General features: G+C 33.3%; 1 protein-coding gene across 1 annotated transcript in view; it reads right to left on the bottom strand.

Annotated features, from left to right (window-relative positions):
- Positions 1 to 1,110: 1,110 nt before the first annotated feature.
- The window catches only part of LOC105199278 (putative U5 small nuclear ribonucleoprotein 200 kDa helicase), a 48,473-nt gene continuing 28,288 nt past the window's right edge, over positions 1,111 to 21,295 (bottom strand). Inside the window, exons 5-6 of the mRNA XM_026140413.2 lie at positions 9,457 to 9,784; positions 1,111 to 6,741 (exon numbers count right to left, since the gene is read on the bottom strand). Coding sequence (XP_025996198.1) covers positions 1,644 to 6,741; positions 9,457 to 9,784 — 5,426 coding nt within the window. The 3' untranslated portion in view covers positions 1,111 to 1,643. The remainder of the gene's footprint in view (positions 6,742 to 9,456; positions 9,785 to 21,295) is intronic.

The raw sequence follows: 21,295 nt of genomic DNA, 5'->3' as shown, positions 1-21,295 counted from the left end.
AAATAATCACGGTGTATAATAACACACACTCTGTAAAAGAACTCTACAATTATAATTTAAACTATTATATTTATTTTGTTGGAATTAAAGGAAGATAATAAACAATCGTATTTATTGCGATATTCTCTCTTAACGACGGTCCCATAAAAGATACTTTCTACTTTGTATTTATGATTTCAAAGTACATTTTGTCTATTGGGAACCCTCTCTTACTCTGTACATAAGACAAAATAGAAAAAAATCGCACTTCATTTTTCTTAAATAAAATTTTTTTAAGTTCTCTAAAGTTTTTTAAAATGATTTATTAGTTTTAAATTAATGATTTGATTTTTCAGAAATGTCGATTTTTGATACTTAAATTAAACTTTTTGGAACGTTTTATATCGTACTTATTTTGTAATCCAAAGGATCATTTAAAAAACCTCCATTAGTTTTTTGCTTTAAGTTAAAATTAAAAAATTTGAAATATTTTTACTCAAAGTATTACTTTTTTGCAAATTTTTGCAACACAATTTTTTTAAACAACTGTAATTACTTGAGAATAAATTTTTTATTCGAATCTTGTTCATTGTCTATCTAACTTTGAGGCCACTGAGGTATCGATTTCACACATTATAACCTAAAAAATATGTTTTCTGTTAAGAGAGATATAACCACGGGGTGACACTGCTTATACTTCGCTATGCTTTTACGCGTCCCTCGAATGTCTCCTTACGATCAGAAAATCCGCAAGAGGATGCGCTAGTTCCTACCTGCATCCTTTGATTTGACAGATTTGACTGACGCATAGACCTGTTAAACATTAAAACGATTAGAACTGTTAGAAAGCTTTATTCGGTCTAGTAAAATTGAATTGTGTTTTTTTAACCTGCATTTTCTAGTAAAACAATAACTTTCAATTCGGTTATAAGCGTTGTAAGGATGCAGGTCGACTTATGCGCCACCAAGCGGCTTAATGTTCCCATGAAACAAATCTAGACGCGTAAATCTCGGCAGTGTCATCCTCGTGGATATAACGTAATAAAGTTATAGGGTTCCATAGACTGATGAATGGCGAGAAAGGTAACCAAAAATAAGGATGGCAAACTAGGGTTAAAAAATAGCACTCTATTTAAATATAAAAATTTTATTTATTATTTTATTGTAACATTAATTATTTAAACGAACAGAGATTACTTAGATGCTAGAAATAAAACGTGTATAGTTTTTTTACAGTCATATATTTTCTTATTCTAAATATTTTAAATTAAATTTTTTTTGTATATATCATTCTCTCTCTCTCTCTCTCTCTCTCTCTCTCTCTCTCTTCCCCTTTTCTCTCACTCTTTCCTCTGTCACTCTCACTTTCTGATTACTTAAATTTGCTATGTGATTACAAAAATGGAAAAGAAAAAATAAGATGCACAATATTTTTATTTAATACATGTTATTATAGAAAAGTGAAAATTAAAAAACAAATTTTAGAATAGATTTTTAAAAAATTGTAGCTACTAAGTTTCACAATAAAGATTGCTCTAATAGTTTTAAATAAAAAAAAAGGTTTGTTTTAAATAAAAATGGTGATGTTGCAATATTTTTGACTTATCTTTTACGCAGGGTACAAGAAAATGATAGATATTATGAAACATTTTAATTTAGTGATTTCAATCGGAATCAGAACCAGAACTGGCATCCGATTCGTACTCTCCAACGTTGATCGTGAACTTATATTCTTGATCGCAACCCAGATAAGCGTCACTCATAAAATACAGAGTATAGGAATGCTGACCGGCCGCCGGAGCAACAAAATCCAACTTTATCTTCGCTTTCTGTTGTAAAGTCAAACGTTTGATAGAGAGCAGGGAGTTACTCTTCGGATCGCCGATCACTACCCACCAACCTTCCTCACGTTTTTGAGGGAAAAACGGCGCAACTACTGGCCCGATTACCTCGTCTTCCCGTTCTAGTTGTACAATCACGTTTACCGTACCGCCACTGTGTAACTTATCCTTTTCTTGTACCTCGTACGACATCTCAATATTGGGATACCGGTTACAGAACTTGGCCACGTCCGCCATCTGCGCGTCCGTTAATTGTAACAGTCGATTTCGATCGTCATCCTCGAGTTCCATTACGTCGAATACGGTCTCCACGCCCTTGTCAGTACAGCGTTTGATGGTTTCCGCAGTGAAGTGCGGAAGTTGTTTCAAATAGGAATCTTTGGACCACATCGCTTGAGTCACCATTTGTGCAAGTTCCATAGCGGCTACGGCAGGCGCTAACCATCCAGAAGAGCTCAACACGTCGACGCAGGCTTGTATCAGCCTTACAGCCTTACCCAGCACCAACTCTGTGTCCTTTTGCAATTCTGGGCCTAATTGTATCCTCGACAAGTGAGCTTGCAAAAGAAGCTGCGCCTTCACGTGAGGATCAGCCATTCTAGCGGCCTGTGGGGCATGAGGTAAACGCGCAGCCAAACTTCTCAACAAATTTTCTTCTCTTTGTCGCACCGGAACATTTTCATACTCAGCAGCTGCAGAAATAATCTCCAGCAAACCTCTGATTTTCGTCTTATTGTTGAGAGACAGACTGAACAATTCAATAGTGGCGTAATTGATGTAATAATAAGCGGCAATCATTCCCAGATTAAGTGGCAAGGTATCCATTTCATCTTCTACGGCAACACACTTGGCCTGCTCCAAATCAGTTAATGTACTCTCGACCAGTTCAGACAGATGATCCGAAAGATGCCGATGCGTAACACCTTGCAAACCATAATAATTAGGGTTTTGAGTAAGCCGTCGGTATAGGAAAGTCCATGTGAGATAGTCGACTGCATCTTGTTTGTTCTCGATCGTCTTCGTCACAATTTCCGCATTGAAATGATCATGTAGCCGACGATCCAAGTGACTCTCTACAGGTAACGGTTCGTTCAGAAATTTCTTGAAAAAATCCTTTTTAGAGCTTTGACACAAGAGTACGCATTTGGCGTCCTCGTCTTCTAGCGGACGATTAGCTCGTGCCACCATCTGTAAAACATCCGTGATCGGATAATCCTCGTACGCATGCGTCTTGCCATTGTAGCACTGTGTATCCATAACTACGACAAGATGGGAGCTGATAGATAAACTCCAACAGAGATCTCTTGTGGCAACCGCCACTTGAATGGCTCCGCTGTCGAATAGTTGTTCAACTAAACGACGGTCGTCAGCTGATAAACCTTCGTGAAGATAAGCCACGCCTTGCGATAATGTTTCCTTCAGTGTTTTGTCAATCATTCGATCTAGGAATGGTTGGATGTCTGCCTCTTCCGCATGGAAGAATCTCGAGGGTTGACCTTCAGCTGCTGTAAATGTTAGCAAGTCGATAGCCGTTAATCTTGCCTGTCGCCGAGTAGGTACAAATACGATAACCGGTTTGTGCGCGGCATGTCGAAGAATTGCATTATACACCGGTTTTGCCATGGCGGCTAATCTTGACGCGTTGTGAGTGACATTTATACCTTGCACGTGTAGCTCTAGAGGTACTGGTCGCACAGAAGGATGGAAATTGAAGGTTGCCGCTGCTGGTGCACCCAACCACTGTGCGGCATCTTTAGCGTCAGCCAACGATGCTGATAATGCTATTATCCTAGTAGGTTTATCAAGCTGTGAAGAGATGTATCGCGCTCGCGAACACGCAACCTCTAGCACAGGGCCTTCCTCGCCGCCAATTAATTGTAGTTCATCCACGATAAACAGCTGAATATTCTGCACATTTTTCCTTTGCTTCCACCTACGTGACAGCACGTCCCATTTGTCTGCTGTAGTGATAATAATCTGTCCTTTAGCAAGCAGTTTCAAGTCCGTTCCCGTTTCACCACTCAGTAAAACAACTTTTCTTCCCAACTTTTGACCAAATTTTGTTGCCCAGTTGACATAAACCAATTCGGCTAAAGCTTCTTTGCTCACCATATACACACATCGTCCTTCCGGATTCTGCGTTAGTAATCTCAACACTGCAAATTCTGCAATGGTCGTCTTTCCTGAACCTGTGGGCGCTCCAACAAACACATTATCATCGGAATTATAAATCGCGTTAAACACTTGTGTCTGGATCGGGTTAAATTGCGGAAAATTGTAATAAATATCTTCAAATTTGGCGTTCCGTAACGCTGTAATTGGCAGCGCTTGCAGATCCAATAGTTCTGTAGGCGGTAGATTTTTCTCGGGCAATATCAAATGTCGAAAACTCACAGGCAATTGCGTTTCTGCACCAATCCACCGATCGGATACCACGCGCAGAAAGTACTGCGGCGGCAGAGGCTCAAAGACTGGCACAAAAAACTTAATTATATGCTCGTCAGCTGAATATTTGGCCTTCAGCAAAAAATACTCATGATGCAATATCACTTCCGAGTCCACGTCTTCGACCAAGATCCAAAACGCTTCCGACATACCGTGAACCTTTTCATCCCACTGAAAATCTGGTGTAATGGTCAGCACGACTCTCAAAGTAGACCGTGTAATAGGTTGAATATGCGTGGACAGGCCCAGTTTTGGAAATTGATGGACGTATTTGTGTATAGTCTTGCCTAGCTTCGGTACGCGGATTAATTCACCAATCTCGTTAGGTCCCAAATCATACAGCCTCTCCCACGGAAAATTCTTCTTTTCTATCTTTTTCACGATTTCTTCCGGCATCTTACGAAACTGTCTGAGCGGCGACATCGATTGCCACATCCTACGATCGATCATCTTGCAGATGGATAGGCACTTGTCTGCCAATTGTGCCCAACCGCGGAAAAGAACTATCTCGAAAATAGCTCTCATAAGACGTGAAGCAGACTGTGTCACAAACACCATGTCAGACATGAGGGCAAATCCCTCAAGTTTCAGTTGTGAGATGTACGCTTGCAATAACACATTCACTTTCGCGCTTGGTTCCTCGATGCTCTCCTTCACCGGTATCGGCACTCTCTCCATTAGTTTTTGCAACTCCAGCTTCTCTTCCTCTCTGACATTAATATTCTTGAACTCGCCCGACAGTGAAAACACCCGAAATAATTCTATCTCACTCAGCGTGCGCTTCAACAACTGATTGTACGTAGACATCGTTTCGTGAGTGCAATAATAATGAGATGCTATTCTGCCCAATTCAGTCGCCTGGAAATTACCAGACTTGCGATCGTACTTGATCAAACCGCTGCGATCCAATCCGATTGCGGCCGAATGGATCAGATCAGCTCTATGCAACTCCAATAAAGGATCCTGTTTCAATTTGTCGTGACTTATTCCGTAGAGATTCGGACAACGAAGCATTCTTATGTAAAGATAAGTATAGCCAAGCCAGGTGACCGCATCTCTAATATTCTGGATCGTACCTAGCACTACCTCTGCGTTTAGCATATCGGACATCTTACTAATTAATTGGGATTCAATGGGTAACTGTTGATTCAAAAGTGACAAATAATACTGCAGTTCGCTGTGATTCGTGATAAGAATACCCTCTCCTTTGGTGTCGTACTGCGGTCGACCGGCTCGTCCTAACATTTGCAGCACGTCTAAAGCGCCCAGTTCTACCCACCTACCCTTCTCCGGATTGTACACCTGAGTACCCTTGATAATGACAGTATGAGCTGGCAAGTTGACGCCCCAAGCTAAAGTTGCTGTAGATACGAGAACTTGTATGTGTCTGTCGGCAAAGAGATCTTCTACTAGTGTACGATCCACGCGAGTCATACCGGCGTGATGAATCGCAAAACCATACGGTAAGAGATCCTTGAGTTCCTGATTTTTCACTTGCTCCGCTTCCGTTCTCAAAACCTCCATCGACGCGGAGCCTTCTCTAAGGAATTGGCCTAACGTATCCTTCTCCAAGCACATATCTCGAATAGCACGCGCCGTTTTTCCTGTTTCTTTACGCGAGTGCACAAATATCAGAACCTGATTCCTGCCTGCATGTTCCATGGTCTTCTCATAAACAATCTCATTCATCACCTGGAAGCGCTTCAGCGCTTTTTTCTCAGTAACGCCAATATACTGCTGTTCTAAAGCTACAGGCCGGAAACTGTTGTCAAAATAAAACAATCCCGTTTCTGGTTTAATGCGCAAAAATGCTGCGACATCCTGATAATTGGGCAATGTGGCTGACAAGCCAACAAGACGCACATCTTCCTGAGTAGTTTCAATGTTTCGTATCGTTCTTGCTACTAGTGCCTCTAAGACAGGACCTCTCTCGTCGTGCAACAAATGAATCTCATCAATAATAATCAAACGTACTAACGATGTGAAAGTCTTCTCACCACCCTTTCTCGTTATGATATCCCACTTTTCCGGAGTACATACTATCACTTGAGTAGCAGCAATTTGCTCTCGCGTTAATTGATGATCACCTGTCAATTCGGAGACAGTTAGATTGTACGTTGATAATCGTTTGCGGAAATTGCCGACCATCTCTTGTACCAGCGAACGCATCGGTGCAACGTAAATTACTTTAAACTCATCTGCATTAATCGTACCATCAGCGTTTATGTGCTTGCCAATTTCCCGCATCATACACAGCAGAGCCACATTAGTTTTGCCGGCTCCTGTTGGAGCGCACAGTAGCAGATTCTCGTCACTCTCCAATGCCGACTGATATAAGCGACTTTGTATGCGATTCAGTGTCTTAAAACCCTCGAAAGCAAGTTGTACGTATTTAGGCAATTGCTCAATTGGATGCAATTTTTCATTATCTGCAAACGGTTTCGGCTTCAAAGCAGGAACATGAACTTCCTCGTATCTGTAAGTATTATCACATGATAAAGTATATACTAAAATTGGCAAAGATAATAAACTTTACAAAATATATTATTACAATTCCTAAGTAATCGATCGAAATCTTCACGTTAACCGTAACAACGTAGCATCACGGAAAAAATTAGAATAAGCGTGAAAAGTGACATGTTGATAATGAACTTTTGTCTTGCATGCCATATTATTATTATTATTATGTGCTTTATTGTAAAAATGTGATTTGTCTTATACTCATGTCTTTTGTAAAAATAAACCGCAAGTCTTTAAATTTTATACGTAAAAACATATTTTTCACTCCTTTCAAATTGTCCATGTTTTTCTGCCTGAATAAGTTTCACTTTATGTACTTTTTACAATAATTTATTGTACTATTATGAAAAAAAAAAGAAAGTTGAAGCCCATTTTTACAAGTATTTTAAAATGATCTCAATTTCAAATTTTGTTTTATCAGTTAAATTTTCAACAGCTATACGTATATTTTGCTGCTTGAATAGACTTCACGTGCCTTTTACTATTTACCGACTGTCAGAGGGAGAAAGGAGAGTTGAGGCTTTGTAAGATTTTTACAAGTGTTGTAAAACAATCTCATTATTTTATTTTATCCAAATTCTCTTTATTTACAAGTAACTTTTATGTGTTATTTCTCGGTTATGACGTTATCGTGATTTCAATATCATCGCAGCGATTACTTAGGACTATTCTTGATAATATTTTTTAAATATTTACTGTCTTTGACTTTACCATCTCTTCATGATAATAATAATACACAAACATAGTTCACGCCAATTATATACAGTAACAAAAAATTGACTACTTTTCCTAAGATTTTATATTTCCTAAAAATTTTGAATTGTTAAACATAAATCTAATCACGGGCACAGAATATCTCTATTTGAATTTAAAAAATCCCCCGCGATGTTTTGAAAGTGGGCTTGCAAAATTAAATTTGGAAATAAAAGCAAGAATAAAGTGACAGGAATACTTATATCTAATAATTATTTGTCAGTAATATAATAATATAGTGTCTAACAAGTTCAAAACTATTGGTCTAAATATTCTTATTTGAGTATTTTAGATATTATGATAAAATCTGAAAAAAATATTCCGATATTTTTTAAATCATTTTAATACTTCTGAAAAGAAATACTGTAAAACAAAAATACAAAGAACTCATGTTTAAAATTAATAAAAAATCAAGCTATAAATAATCTAAGGTAAGTTTTTGTGTGCTAATGTAATAATTAAACAAATAAAATATTGACATTCAAAAATTATGTTTCAGCTTCTTGTCTGAAAAATGTTCCAATTCATAAAAAACACGTAATAATTTTTCTTTTTATAACATATAAACTTTTTACATAAAAATTTTTTTAAAATGATACTAAGAAAACTTTTCACCAGGGGATCATGTAACATTTTGCCGAGGAAACGTAAAAAAGTGAAAAGTTTCACGTGAACTGCACAATCATGTACGATTCCACAAGATCATGTAACTCACTCATGAACGGAAATATGAACTTTTTCACGTGAACTTTTTCGCCATCAGCTGTGATAGCGAAAAGGTGAAAATTTAGGGAATTAATAAATTGTATGTATTTCGAAATTAGAATGAAAGTGTGATAACAGTGTGGTAACAGTTTGAAGAGGTATTATTGAAGAGGTTAACCTTTTTGGTATTGCATTGCGTTGATAAGATAAGCTAATGTACATACATAAATACATACAAAAATAATGCTTTTGTAATATAATTAGGTTTGATATTTATATTTGACAAGTTGATATTTTGATAATTATATAGAATGAGGCTTCATCATATGCAAATTTAGATAAAAATATACTTTAATGCGTTTTGATACACAATGATATAAGAAAGGTGTGTCTTGTGAAATAGAATATTAATCAATCATGTAAGTGTTTATAACTTATAAATTTGGAAAATACATGTGTGAGCGGAGAATTCAGTTTTGATAAAGGTCCGTATTCTAAATTATTCAATATTTTTTAATTAAACAAAGTTAAATTTAATGACTAGTGAAATTAATTTACTTTAAAATTTGCATAAATAAAAAACTAAAGTTAATTTTGAAAAACAATGTTTGTATTAAATTACAATGTAATTTTTAGAATTAAATTACTACATAATAAAATAGTTGTTACAATATATGGATCATCAAAAATAAATGTAATATATTATATTTGTAAATTAAGTTTATGCAATATAACTAAGAAATATTGCTATTTATTTATGAATATATTTTTTTACAATTTCTTTTTTTATATAATTAAATTTTTACAGTAAAAGTTATACTATAAAAGCAGGTAGAAACCTTTTTCACGACCGCTTGATAGTTGCGATAACAGAGCCTCTAAAGGTGAATATCGGAACGCAAACTAAACTTCCGCGCATTATCCATACATAATTGCTGTGCGTAAAAAGATTCACGTGAACTCTCTATGAGTGAAAAATGAAAAAATGAAAAGTGAAAAGTGAAACGTGAAAAGTTCCACGTGAAATTACATGATTAACCCCCAGAATTTTACTGTCAAAAAATGCTAAAATTACGAATCTTAACAATTTTCATGACAATTTTCTCAAAATCGCGACATAATAGACTGCGGCCAGATTTGTATTAATCAAAAATACATGAAAAACAATAAATTAAACCTTAAAGCAAATTTTAAGTTGCTCAGTTACACTCACCCTTTTCGCTGTTTTCGAAAACTTCCATCAGGTAGTTGACAGCGTTTGTTAGCCATAAAATGACTTCCCTGAGCAAATATCAAATCCTCTAAATCTATTAAATTTCTTGTACCCTGAACCTGTCCCCCGGGTCCACCAGTATCCTCATTCTCTTCCCGCCTCTTGCGTTGCGATCTCGCCTCCATTGTCTCATCGGCGTCATCTTCGCCTTTACCCGTGTCTAACTGTCGCAAGATTTTTGCAAGCACCGGCTCATCGTTCATTTTATTACGGATTTTTTGTCTTTCTGATTCAGATTGCGACGAAGCCAACATCGTACAATATGCAACTGCAAATTTTACAAATAGTATATTTATATTTTTTTCCTTTAAAAGAATATATCTAAATAGATCAAAACAAGACCTTGCAATTCCAATGTAAAAGTCCGATTTGGATACGAGTTTCAAACTTTGAAACAAATTTGACAATAAACCGCAAAAGTGATCAGAAAACGCTTAATATTTTTTTAATTTTACACTCTTTAATTATCTTAAATCATTTACCTTTCAAAATTTAAACACCTTTTGAATAATGATTTACAAGGGTTAGCAAATATTTTTAAAAACAGAAAAAAATAAAGAAATAGTGAGTATTAAATTTTTGAAGATTATATCTTTCGCTATCTGACATTTTTTTATTAATTAGTGCAAAATTTCTTTTTGGAGACCAGTCAATGAGGAATACTACTATAAGTGTTATAAAGTGTGAGGCGATTCGCAAAAAATGACTGAATTTGTGGATAAACAATTCATAGATTTTGTACCACAATAACGCATCATCTCATACTGATGCTAGTACATGAGATTGCTACGCAATTTTTAGATCAAAAATTCAATAAATATTATTTCTCAAACACCGTATTCGCCAAACTTGGTCTATATAACTTTCTCCTAAAATTTAAATTATCACTTTGTGAAAAATTTAAATTAACAAAGATTGTAAAAGAAAACTCGCTGAAAGATATCTTCATCAATTTATTAAAAATATTTTGAAGAATGAATAAAACTTGAATACATGTTGAAGAGAATAGAAACTATTTCGAAGAAAACAAAAACTTAATGTAGATTGTAGATATTAGTCATGTTCACCAGAATATTTTAAAAATGCTGAAAATTTTTTTACACTAATAGAACTATGTATTTCTCTAAATCAAAATTTAAACATACAAGAATGTAATATACAGTTACTTGTTTTGTATCAAGGACGAATAGAAGTCAGGTGTGTACCCTTAATGATTCAAGTTGCCGACGTATTTCAAGTAAATAAAACATTAAATTTTTTCATAGTTTACATGTTTTGACATTAATTTCAATAAAAATACATATAAAAATTCTTATTAAAAATTATGTTTATTAAAAATAGGTTTCTCGATGATTTTTCAATGTTTTTTGTCAGCAGGAGAGAGTAAGCTAAATCATTCCAAATAGGATCTTTCTAATTTAACTAAATATGATTAAACAGATTTGTGTACATTTATAATGTAAAGTCCTTATAAAATACCGAATATGTGATAGTAGTTTGACAATTCTTTGTCATAACATTTATAGAATAAACGCGAATATGTATTTTCAGCCATTGTACAAAAATTTAAAAAAATCTTTCTAAATCATTATTCAATAGACGTTAAAATTTTAAAACATAAATGATTTAAGATAATTAAAGAGTGTAAAATTTAAAAATATTAAATGTTTTATGATCACTTTTGCGATTTATTATAAAATTTGTTCCAAAGTTCAAAAGAACTCGTGTTCAAACCAAACTTTTACTATATATCAAAACTGCAACCTGAACGTAGCACTGGTAATCAGCTTTTCAAATCTGATCCTAGAAATGTTAAATTAGTAAAACATTGAGTTATCAGACTCGGAATAATTGAATTTTATTGATTTCAAATGATCTTCTAATTATGATGACAATACCATAAGATGACAGAGAAGCGTCTAATTATATAAATTATTATATAATTAATATTTTTTTATTAATCTTTTTTTACTGTAGAATTGCTCGTTTTTATTCAATACTAAAAAAAATACATTAAAATCTTTTAAAATTCTAGTTAAAGGTCAATAAAAATAAAAGTATACAATTTGAAACCAGTAGTTCCAAATTAAATTGGAAAAAGCGTTTTTACATTTTTCATTATAGTTCAACACATTTAAGAGATACGTAAAAATAGTTAAAAGCAAAAATAAAGGAAATTAAATTATCTTTCCAACGGCATATTTGTTTTTATAATCGGACTTTATTTGGACCTTATAGAGAACAAAAACTGCAAATAGGTCCGACTTATCCCACTCTCCGCTGTGTGCGTGAGTAAAAGAGTTAGAGTAAATGGGCCTTACTTTTTAAAAAAATTGCAATTAAAGTTTAACATTAGGGCGTTTGTATTTTAAGTACTAGAATCTTGAAAGAGTATCCAAGAAAGCGTCGCAGCTGAGAAGGCTAAGTGCTAGCGTTACATTTTTTCTTCCGCGGCAGATCAGGTTCAAATCTCCGCAGCATCATTTTTTTTTTTAAGTCTTTTGCTATTATATTTTACAATTACATTTTTTTAATATTTTTAAACTAATAATAATGTACTTACATATAATAATAAAATTAAGCAATTGTTTATTAATAAAAAAATAACAAAAATACTTAATAAATTATTTATAAAAATAAACTTATTTATAAAAGTAAATAATTAGGCCTTAATAAGCAGATATATTTCAAAAAATAATATACTTTGAGAGTTTCTACAATATCATAAATTATAAGACCATAGTAAATTAGTTACGAGTAAATTATGGTCTTATAATTTATGAATTTTATAACATTGTAAAAACTCTCAAAGTAAATTATTTTTCCAAATATATCTGCTCGTTAAAGCCTAATTGTTTATCTTTATAAATAATTTTATTATAATAAATAATTAAATATTTTTATTAATATTTTATTAATAAAAACTTGCTTAATTTTATTATTATATGTAAATACATTATTATTAATTAATTTAAAAAATAATAAAGATAATACAATTATAAAATATAATAGCAAAACTTAAAAAAAAGTTGGTGCTGCAGAGTGTGTGAAGTTAGCATCTCAAGAGCATTTCACGATTAAACTACGTATTAATTAGCATCCAGCATAGTTGCATAGTTCTTGATAAGTTTTAACAATAGTTTTGTCAAATTTACTATAAAAATTGCGACTTTGAAGAAATAAGATGCTAATTTCCGACAATGTCAAATAGCATCTCACCATATCTTGAATATTTAACGGTGGGAAAGTAAAAATCAGTGGAGTTTTGAAATTTAGATAGGTTCACTGAATAGTTCTGAGAATTAAAACCCAATAATTATAAATAATTATTATAAGAAATGTACAATAGTAAGATGCTACAGTTCTGGCACGAGTTTTGGGCTGTACAAAAGTTTTAAATGACAAATTACGTTCCCACACACAAACTCGTGAAAAGTTGTGACAGCTAGCGCACTTCTAATAATTATAAATAATTATTATGAATAAAAAATCCACACAATAGGGAAATGCTGTGACACTGTCGCGAGTTATGGGCCCCAAAAATATTTTAAATCATGCATTGTGTCGCTACACACTAGTTCGTGAAGAGTTGCGGCCCCTGACCCGCTTCTGATAATAATTATTATGAATAAAAAATTCACACGATAATGAGATGCTGTGACACTGCCGTGAGTTTTAAGTCCCAAAATTTTTTAAATCATGCATTGTGTCGCCATACACTAGTTCGTGAAAAGTTGCGGCCTCTGACCCACTTCTGATAATAATAATTAACCCTTAAACACACCGATCCTGTAAAATACGGAAACACATTTTTGGGTCTGGGAGACTTTTTCAACTTTGAGAAGCTATAATTTTGATTACAATCAATATTTTTCTACGATTTTTTTTTTTTTTTTTTAAACAAAAGTTCAAAATCTCAGGAGTGTAACTGCATAATCGGCATTGCCGACAAATAATTTATTGTGAAGTTATAAAAGCAAAACCATTAAGCAAAAATGAGAAATTGGTCAAAAATCCACTTTTCCTTCAAAAAATCATATCTTCGCAACAACAAACGTTTAAGGACTTTCAAATACGGCGTTTTAAAGCTAAAAAGTCACACTTTCAAAATAAAATTTGGCAAAGTCATTTCTTTTAAAAAGTATAATTAAAAAGTATAATTATGTAACATGGAGAATATGAGGTATTTTTGGGCATCTAAAAATCCACTTTTTAAAAAAATCATATCTTTGCAACAAAAAACTTTAAAGAACATTACAATATGGCGTTTTAAAGCTAAAGATTCATACTTTCAAAAAAAAATTATATTATTGTCATTTCTATTAAAAAATGTACTTATGTAACAAGGCAAATATGAGGAATTTTTGATTAAATCGTGTCTAAAATTGAAAATTGATGTGTTTCATGATATATTTCGGAAAAACTTTTTCTACAACATTTTATAGTATTCCAACTTTAGATAGAGTATATGCGAGTGACATCTGCAAATCGACCTGTTCGAACGTATTTTGTCCAGTTTTTTTATGTAAAATACTTACAAAAAAAGTTTCACTTACACACTATATGGGTCGCATTGACCCTAACAAAACTTTGCTGCCGTGTCGTTCGAATTCTAGTTGACCAAAAAAGTTGATCAACTATATCAATTGAAAGAGATTTCAAACTTTTTTTACATCTTGGTCCGAACCTCCTATCTCATTCCGTCTTCACATAGCAAGCGTCCATACCTTCATATGGGGTCTCTCAGACCCACTTACGTGTTTAAGAGTTAAAAATTATTAATAAAAAATTCACACGATAATGAGATGCTGTGACATTGCCGCAAGTTTTGAGCCCCAAAAATATTTTTTTACATGGATTGTGTCGCCACACACACTAGTTCGTGAAGATTTGCGGCCCCTGACCTGCTTCTGATAATAATAATAAATTATTATTAATAAAAAATTTACACAATAATGAGATGCTGTGACACTGCCGCGAGACGCTGGTCTTTTTCAAAAAGTTCTGTGTAGGAAAAATATTTTTCCTACAGCTCTCAACATATTAAAGCGCCTTCCGATGAGTTCCGGTCATTTACGTTATTAATTAACAAAAAATTAATAACTTCCAAAAAAACTTAGATACGTTCAGAACTAGACAAAAAATATTTTTTCGTACACAGAACTCTTGAATATAGACTAGCGTCTTATCCATATAGGCAAAAGTACGTCGTTCGCATAAATAACAATTTTTTTTAATTAATAAATAATTGAATCGACCGGAACTCTTCGGAAGGCGCTTTAATATGTTGAGAACTAAAAAAAAAATATTTTTTCGTACACAGAACTCTTCGAAAAAAACCAGCATCTCACCCATATATGCGGAAAATCGGCTTTTTCAAAAGTTATTAATTTTTTCTTGATTAACTAATATCGGAATCGACCGAAACTCTTCGGAAGGTGCTTTAACCCTTAAAAACACACCGACCCTGTAAAATACATTTTTAGGTCTGGGAGACTTTTTCAACTTTGAGAAGCTTTGATTACAATCAATATTTTTCTACAATTTTTTTTTTAAACAAAAGTTCAAAATTTCAGGAGTGTGACTGCACAATCGGCATTACCAAAAAAAAATTTATTGTAAAGTAATAAAAGCAAAACCATTAAGCAAAAATAAGAAATTGGTTAAAAATCCACTTTTTCTTCAAAAAATATCTTCACAACAAAAAACGTTTAAGGACTTTCAAATACGGCGTTTTAAAGCTAAAGATTCATACTTTCAAAAAAAATTATATTATTGTCATTTCTATTAAAAAATGTACTTATGTAACAAGGCAAATATGGTTTAACAACTTGGTTTTTAACAACCAAGACGTCATATAACCATTATTCCCTGTGGGAGGTTGAGCACGTCGGACTTTGAGAAATCAAAGTCATAACCAAAAAAAAAAAATACAGCATTTTATAATATTCCAACTTTAGACAGAGTATATGCGAGTAACATCCGCAAACCAACCTGTTCGAACGTATTTTGTCCAGCTTTTTTATGTAAAATACTCACAAAAAAAGTTTCACTTACACACTATATGAGTCGCATTGACTCTAACAAAACTTTGCTGCCATGCCGTTCAAATTCTAGTTGACCAAAAAAGTTGATCAACCATATCAATCAAAAGAAGAAATTTCAAACTTTTTTTACGTCTTGGTCCGAACCTCCTATCTCATTCCGTCTTCACATAGCAAGTGTTCAAAACTTCATATGGGGTCTCTCAGACCCACTTACGTTTAAGGGTTAATATGTTGAAAACTGTAGGAAAAATTTTTTCGTACACGGAACTCGATAATCGTATAAATATAATTATTTTTCAATAATTTTAATTACAAATTAAACTCCTAATAATTATAAATAATTAAGAGTAAGCGAGGAAAGTGGAGGAGAGATGGAATGGCAAGCATGAGTTGGAGAATTGTGGAAAAGGGGTGAGTGAGAGTGAGAGAGAGAGAGAGAGAGAGAGAGAGAGAGGATTGCGATGTAATAAGCTATGTGCAAAGACTTAGCTATTTCTCCACTACCGCCCTATCGCCTAATAGTGTCGTATCGTTTCACACGTATATATTTATCGTTAATCTTTATCTTTTAATCTTTACGAAATCTTCACTTCTTCCATTAAGCTGCCGATAAGTGCCTTTATCTTACTGAGCATTCGTATGTCAATAGCGTTACTTTGTTCTGCAGCTACTTGTATTTTGATCAATTTATATCGTATACAATCTTTACAAATCATATAAAAATACTTTCATATGCTTACAAATTGGCATCGATGCTTCCATTCATCGTCCCTAAACTGTTTTTACTAATCACGATATACTTATTGCAAATTCACGTTATTTTTATTTCTTCATATTTTTTTATGTTTGGTTATTGTTTCAGACACAAAAACTACAAAACTATAATTTTAAAAAAATTACATAATTTAAAAGTTTTGAAAACTGTCACTTTTATTAGTCTGTTTTATATTTCTATTTAAAAAAGACTATAAAAATAATATCCCAGGTTCACAAAATTTATGAAATTTTATTAATGTAGGATAAGAGAGAAAGAGAGAGAGAGAGAAAAAAAGAGAGAGAATAAGTGATGTTTTGTGTGTTGAGACATGTCCTGACACGTTCGTGTAAGATCGAGCGAACTGCGAATTCGCGCCCCTCTAGCGGTGCACGGACCAGTAGGACCGTCAGGCTACCGAACGCGTGATATATATGCGGATACCATTAGCATTCGAAAGAATCAAGATATCAGATCAAAGAAAATCGGATAAGTCAGCGTAATTTCAGAAACCAATATAAATCAGTGAATAATCCATCTATAACATCTTACATTAATGTAATAAAACGTTTCACAAGCCTACATTTTGCATTACAGACTATCTCTTCAGCTTCATATTTTATTTAGTGTCGACACACAGCTCTCGTATGAATGTGGAAATGATAAAACAATTTAATTACCATTAAATAAACATTAGAAAATATTAATTCACATTTTAGATCAAGTCTATTACACATTAACAGAATGCCTTATAACAAAGTTATATTAAAAGAAATTTTGCTCCAGGATGATTGTCGAATTATTGATATTACCGGAAAAATCTTACCTCCATCAAATCAAGTTTATCACCTCATTGCCAATCGTATAGCGCTTCGTGGTTCACATATTGAACCATCTCACGTTTATACGATTGTCAATACGGATCGCAATGGATTCAAAACATTAATCGCCACAATGCGATAAAATCTACTCAGAGGAAAACAACAATCCTTACATTAGCAATTCTTCTATCGATACTGATTTAAGCGCCAACTCAAATTGTAACTCATCTGGGAGTGTGTATTCGAGGAAAATAAAATTGATATTGTCTCCTGAAAAATAATTGGAAATTAGTCCAAAAAAGAAAATTTCCGGTACGCAAATCTACTAGAAATTGCAAGGATGGACTGATGTCATTGCTGAACGAATATGCCAGCAACATGAATCGTGGACTGTGTATTTTCTCTTAAAAACAATTTAGTTACTCCATCCGCTACAGCAGAAACTTATGCAAAGTTTATTGGTAACTGCACCGAGTATAAATTAAAAATTACCGGTCGATTGTAAAATGCACCAATGAAAGATGTTGATGTCATTTTTTCGTGTACCATAGAAAATATTAATCCGCGTCTTCACGCAGAAAAAAGACAATTGAGAGGCAAACGTCTTGAAAGAATGGTCAATCAAATGATTGAGCAACGTAAAGATGTAGTCACGTTCCAACAAAATGAGGCAAAACGACTAAAATATTTTGAGGAAAAAATCTGCCAATTGTTCCGAATACCGCTACCCTCCACAAAGCAAAAGAACAGCAATTGCTAAAGTTACACGGGTTGGAATTCGCGAACGCTCCGATCAACTTGCTTCATCACTCAAAAATTGGAAAATATGCAGGATCTATTCATAGCATTAGTCTATTAAAATTTCATTGCATATATTGGTCACCAGAACAACAAATTTATACTGCTCAATGCAAAAAAAAAATCCCGATGCTATACTAACCATAGATGCAACGAAAAGTATAGTGAAACGGATAACAAAAAATGATCCACACGTTTTTCTGTACCAATACACAGTAGTAACCTAAGAAGAAGGAAGTGTCCCGGTATTTCAAATGATATCCGCTGACCAACGATCGTTTGTAATTGCACGCTTTTTACAATTCATTATTGTAAAAGGTGCACCCCGGCCTGCTATAGTCGTGTGTGATTTCGGACGCGCTTTGCTGAATGCCGTGGCAGAAGTATTTGGCAGATCTAATAATTTGCAAGATTATTTACAAAAATGTTACGATGTTGTACAAAATTTTCCTATAATACCAGCATCATATATAAGACTTGACGTAAGTCACTTTATCGCCATGGTGTCTCGATGGAAATGCCTTAATACACAAGTGATCGCCGCATGAAGATTCTACATACAATGCATTTCTCAAGCATATCAAATACATGATTTTAAGATGTTAACTTATTTCATTGAATCAGTACTAACAGTATCTCTAAGTAAGTTTATCGGAAATACGAATGATGGAGTGCCAGTGTCAGCAGAAATACGGATCCAAGTCCTCAATAAAACTATTAAAGGAATTTCTTTAAAGAAAAATTTAGATAATGTGGAAAAGGATAATGAAGATAAGGTTAACAAGAATATCAACACAGAAAATGACGCCATTGATACAGACTGGCAGATGTGGGCAAACACAACATATTGTAATGTCCAAGATATGGCCACGAGATCGAAAAACGGAAGTATAATTAACGCGTGTTTCAATCCCGACTTTACCTGTCGTTTGAAAAAACTGTTAATTCCGTATGTGCTACTTTGGACCGGCATTATGCGCCGATATTTCAAAAAAAGCTCAATAATAGCAACCTCCTCATCGGTAGAATCAGAATTTAGCGATTTAAAATATCGTGCGCTTAACATTAAATTGCCAATGCGCGCTGACAAATTTGTTTTCCAGCATTTGGATCATCTTGACGGCAAAATAAAACTGCTTCTAATAAAAAAAATCTGCCATCAATACAGGAAAGAAATTCAAAGGACATAAGCGTTACTTATAAAGATAGATTTGAATCATACGACCAAACTTCTCAAGACTTTGAATTCAATTCTATGACCGACAAATTGGAAAAAATATCTGATGCCGAACCAAACAAGGATATGGAAAACACCAAAAATGATAATGAAACATCTCATGATGATACTGAAACCCGTCCAATTGATCATAAAGAGCCAACGTCAACAGAGTTAAAAGTGGAATGCAGTGAATACGATAATGAGATTAATATCGAAAACGATAATGATGACGCTCTTTCAATCCAAAATCAGACAAAATTGGAAGAAAGCTGCGATAAAAAAATTTCAAATTTTGTTAACAACGAGATTGATGGTGAAGACAGTTCGTCTCGTAATCTATTCATAAGTGATCAAGATATTAATTCGAGTACAGCTAATGACTGTGACAATTAGAACACATGCAAAGATTGGCATAGAAAAGCTGCAAAAAAAATTGAAAAAAATCAGCCCTCGGTAGATTCCCCAAACAAAAAAAAAGAACAAAGCCTTCATATTTAGACACATGTCCAAAATGGGAATATATCAAAGATGGGTAGGTATCGAGACTTCCAGTATTTAAAAATAGCTTATTTTGTAAGCCCGTGATTATGCGAAAGATTAGAATCAACATACGGAACACTTGTGCATTCAATTCGCTCTTTCAAGTAATCATGAAGGCAATGGCATCAAATCAAATCTATTGTGAGATACTTAAAAAGTCTTCTAATCAAACTACACAATTGGCTATGAAAATACAAGCAAATAAAAACAGACAATAGCCGATTACAAAGAGTGGATGTACTCGCCAAAATGAAACTTTTTAAAATGGAATCGTACACAAGAATAATAAAACGAATGGATACTAAATGTAACGTCGCCCACTTAATTTAATATATATTTGGTGATATACCAAGTTATAAAATCAAAGTTCTCTGTCAATGCGGATATAACTTCGACACGCAACATGTTACTCTTAGCATCAATGTTGATATAATCTTGTGCCAAGGTTTCAATTTCATGCAGCAGGCAATTGATAGCGGACATAAAACAAAACAAACATGTCGAAAGTGTAAAACACTTATTAAAGACAAAGTCGAATATGGGCCACACATAATCATTGATACAACTGTTTTAACCGATGACAGGTATACGACCAGAAATAAAGATCTTCGTCACACGATAGATTCAATTACAAAAATTGTTAAGATAAAGAATAGAATTTATTTGTTAGCCGGTGCTGTGAGTTGGTCAGAGGGACACTACATCGGATACACAAAATCTGATATGTACTGGCACGAGTACAATGATATCGGACCAATCCATGAAAGCATTAATCCGGGCAAAATAATTCAACCTCATCTGATTTTGTATACATTTTCAGGTAAAAAAAAATCAGACACTGAAAACAGACAATAGGTAAAGAAATCAAGATAACTAAAAAAACCGAGATTTACCATTGCTTATAAAATCTATTTTAAAATTTTGTTGAAATTACAGTTACACGTTATTTTTCAGTTTATTAATTATTAATTATTTTTCAGTTTATTATTTTAGCTAATGTTTTATGTATACAAAAAATAAATAAATGTAATACCAAAAATTTAAATAATTACTAATTATACAGATAATTTTCTTAATTGCATAGATAGAGATATACCCAATATTTATAAAATAAACAATTTTAGTTTTTAAATAAAAAGGCAAAAATATGAAGCCAAGTCTTATTACAGTAAAAAATAAAACAGCAAAAAAAATAAAACAGCACATCAGCAAAAATATACAAAAAAAAATAAAAACAGAAAATACAAAAAAATATAAAATAAAAAAATTTTTTAAATAAGAAATACAAAAAATATAAAAACAAAAAAAATATAAAGCCAATTCTCACCACGTCCTTGTCGTTGACTCCAAGTAAAGCTAAATAAGAGTAAGAAATTATCATCGTATCAGTCAGAATTCAGAATCATAAGAAAATTTACATTTATGCTCTAACATTCTACAGTAGTACAACTTTTCTGTTTGTACTATATTTTGTAACTATTAACAAGGCTAACAAAGAGCTAGAAGATGGAGTTTTTCTCGAGATTGCCTGAGCAAACTCTATCGATGATTTAAAATTTTCTGAGTCCATTGTTCGTGTACCAAAATAACTGAGAACTGT

This window comes from Solenopsis invicta, chromosome 4, assembly GCF_016802725.1.
Source record: "Solenopsis invicta isolate M01_SB chromosome 4, UNIL_Sinv_3.0, whole genome shotgun sequence".
Lineage (NCBI taxonomy): Eukaryota > Metazoa > Arthropoda > Insecta > Hymenoptera > Formicidae > Solenopsis > Solenopsis invicta.
Note: the sequence above shows the minus strand (reverse complement) of the source record. Positions and strands in the feature narration are given on the sequence as shown.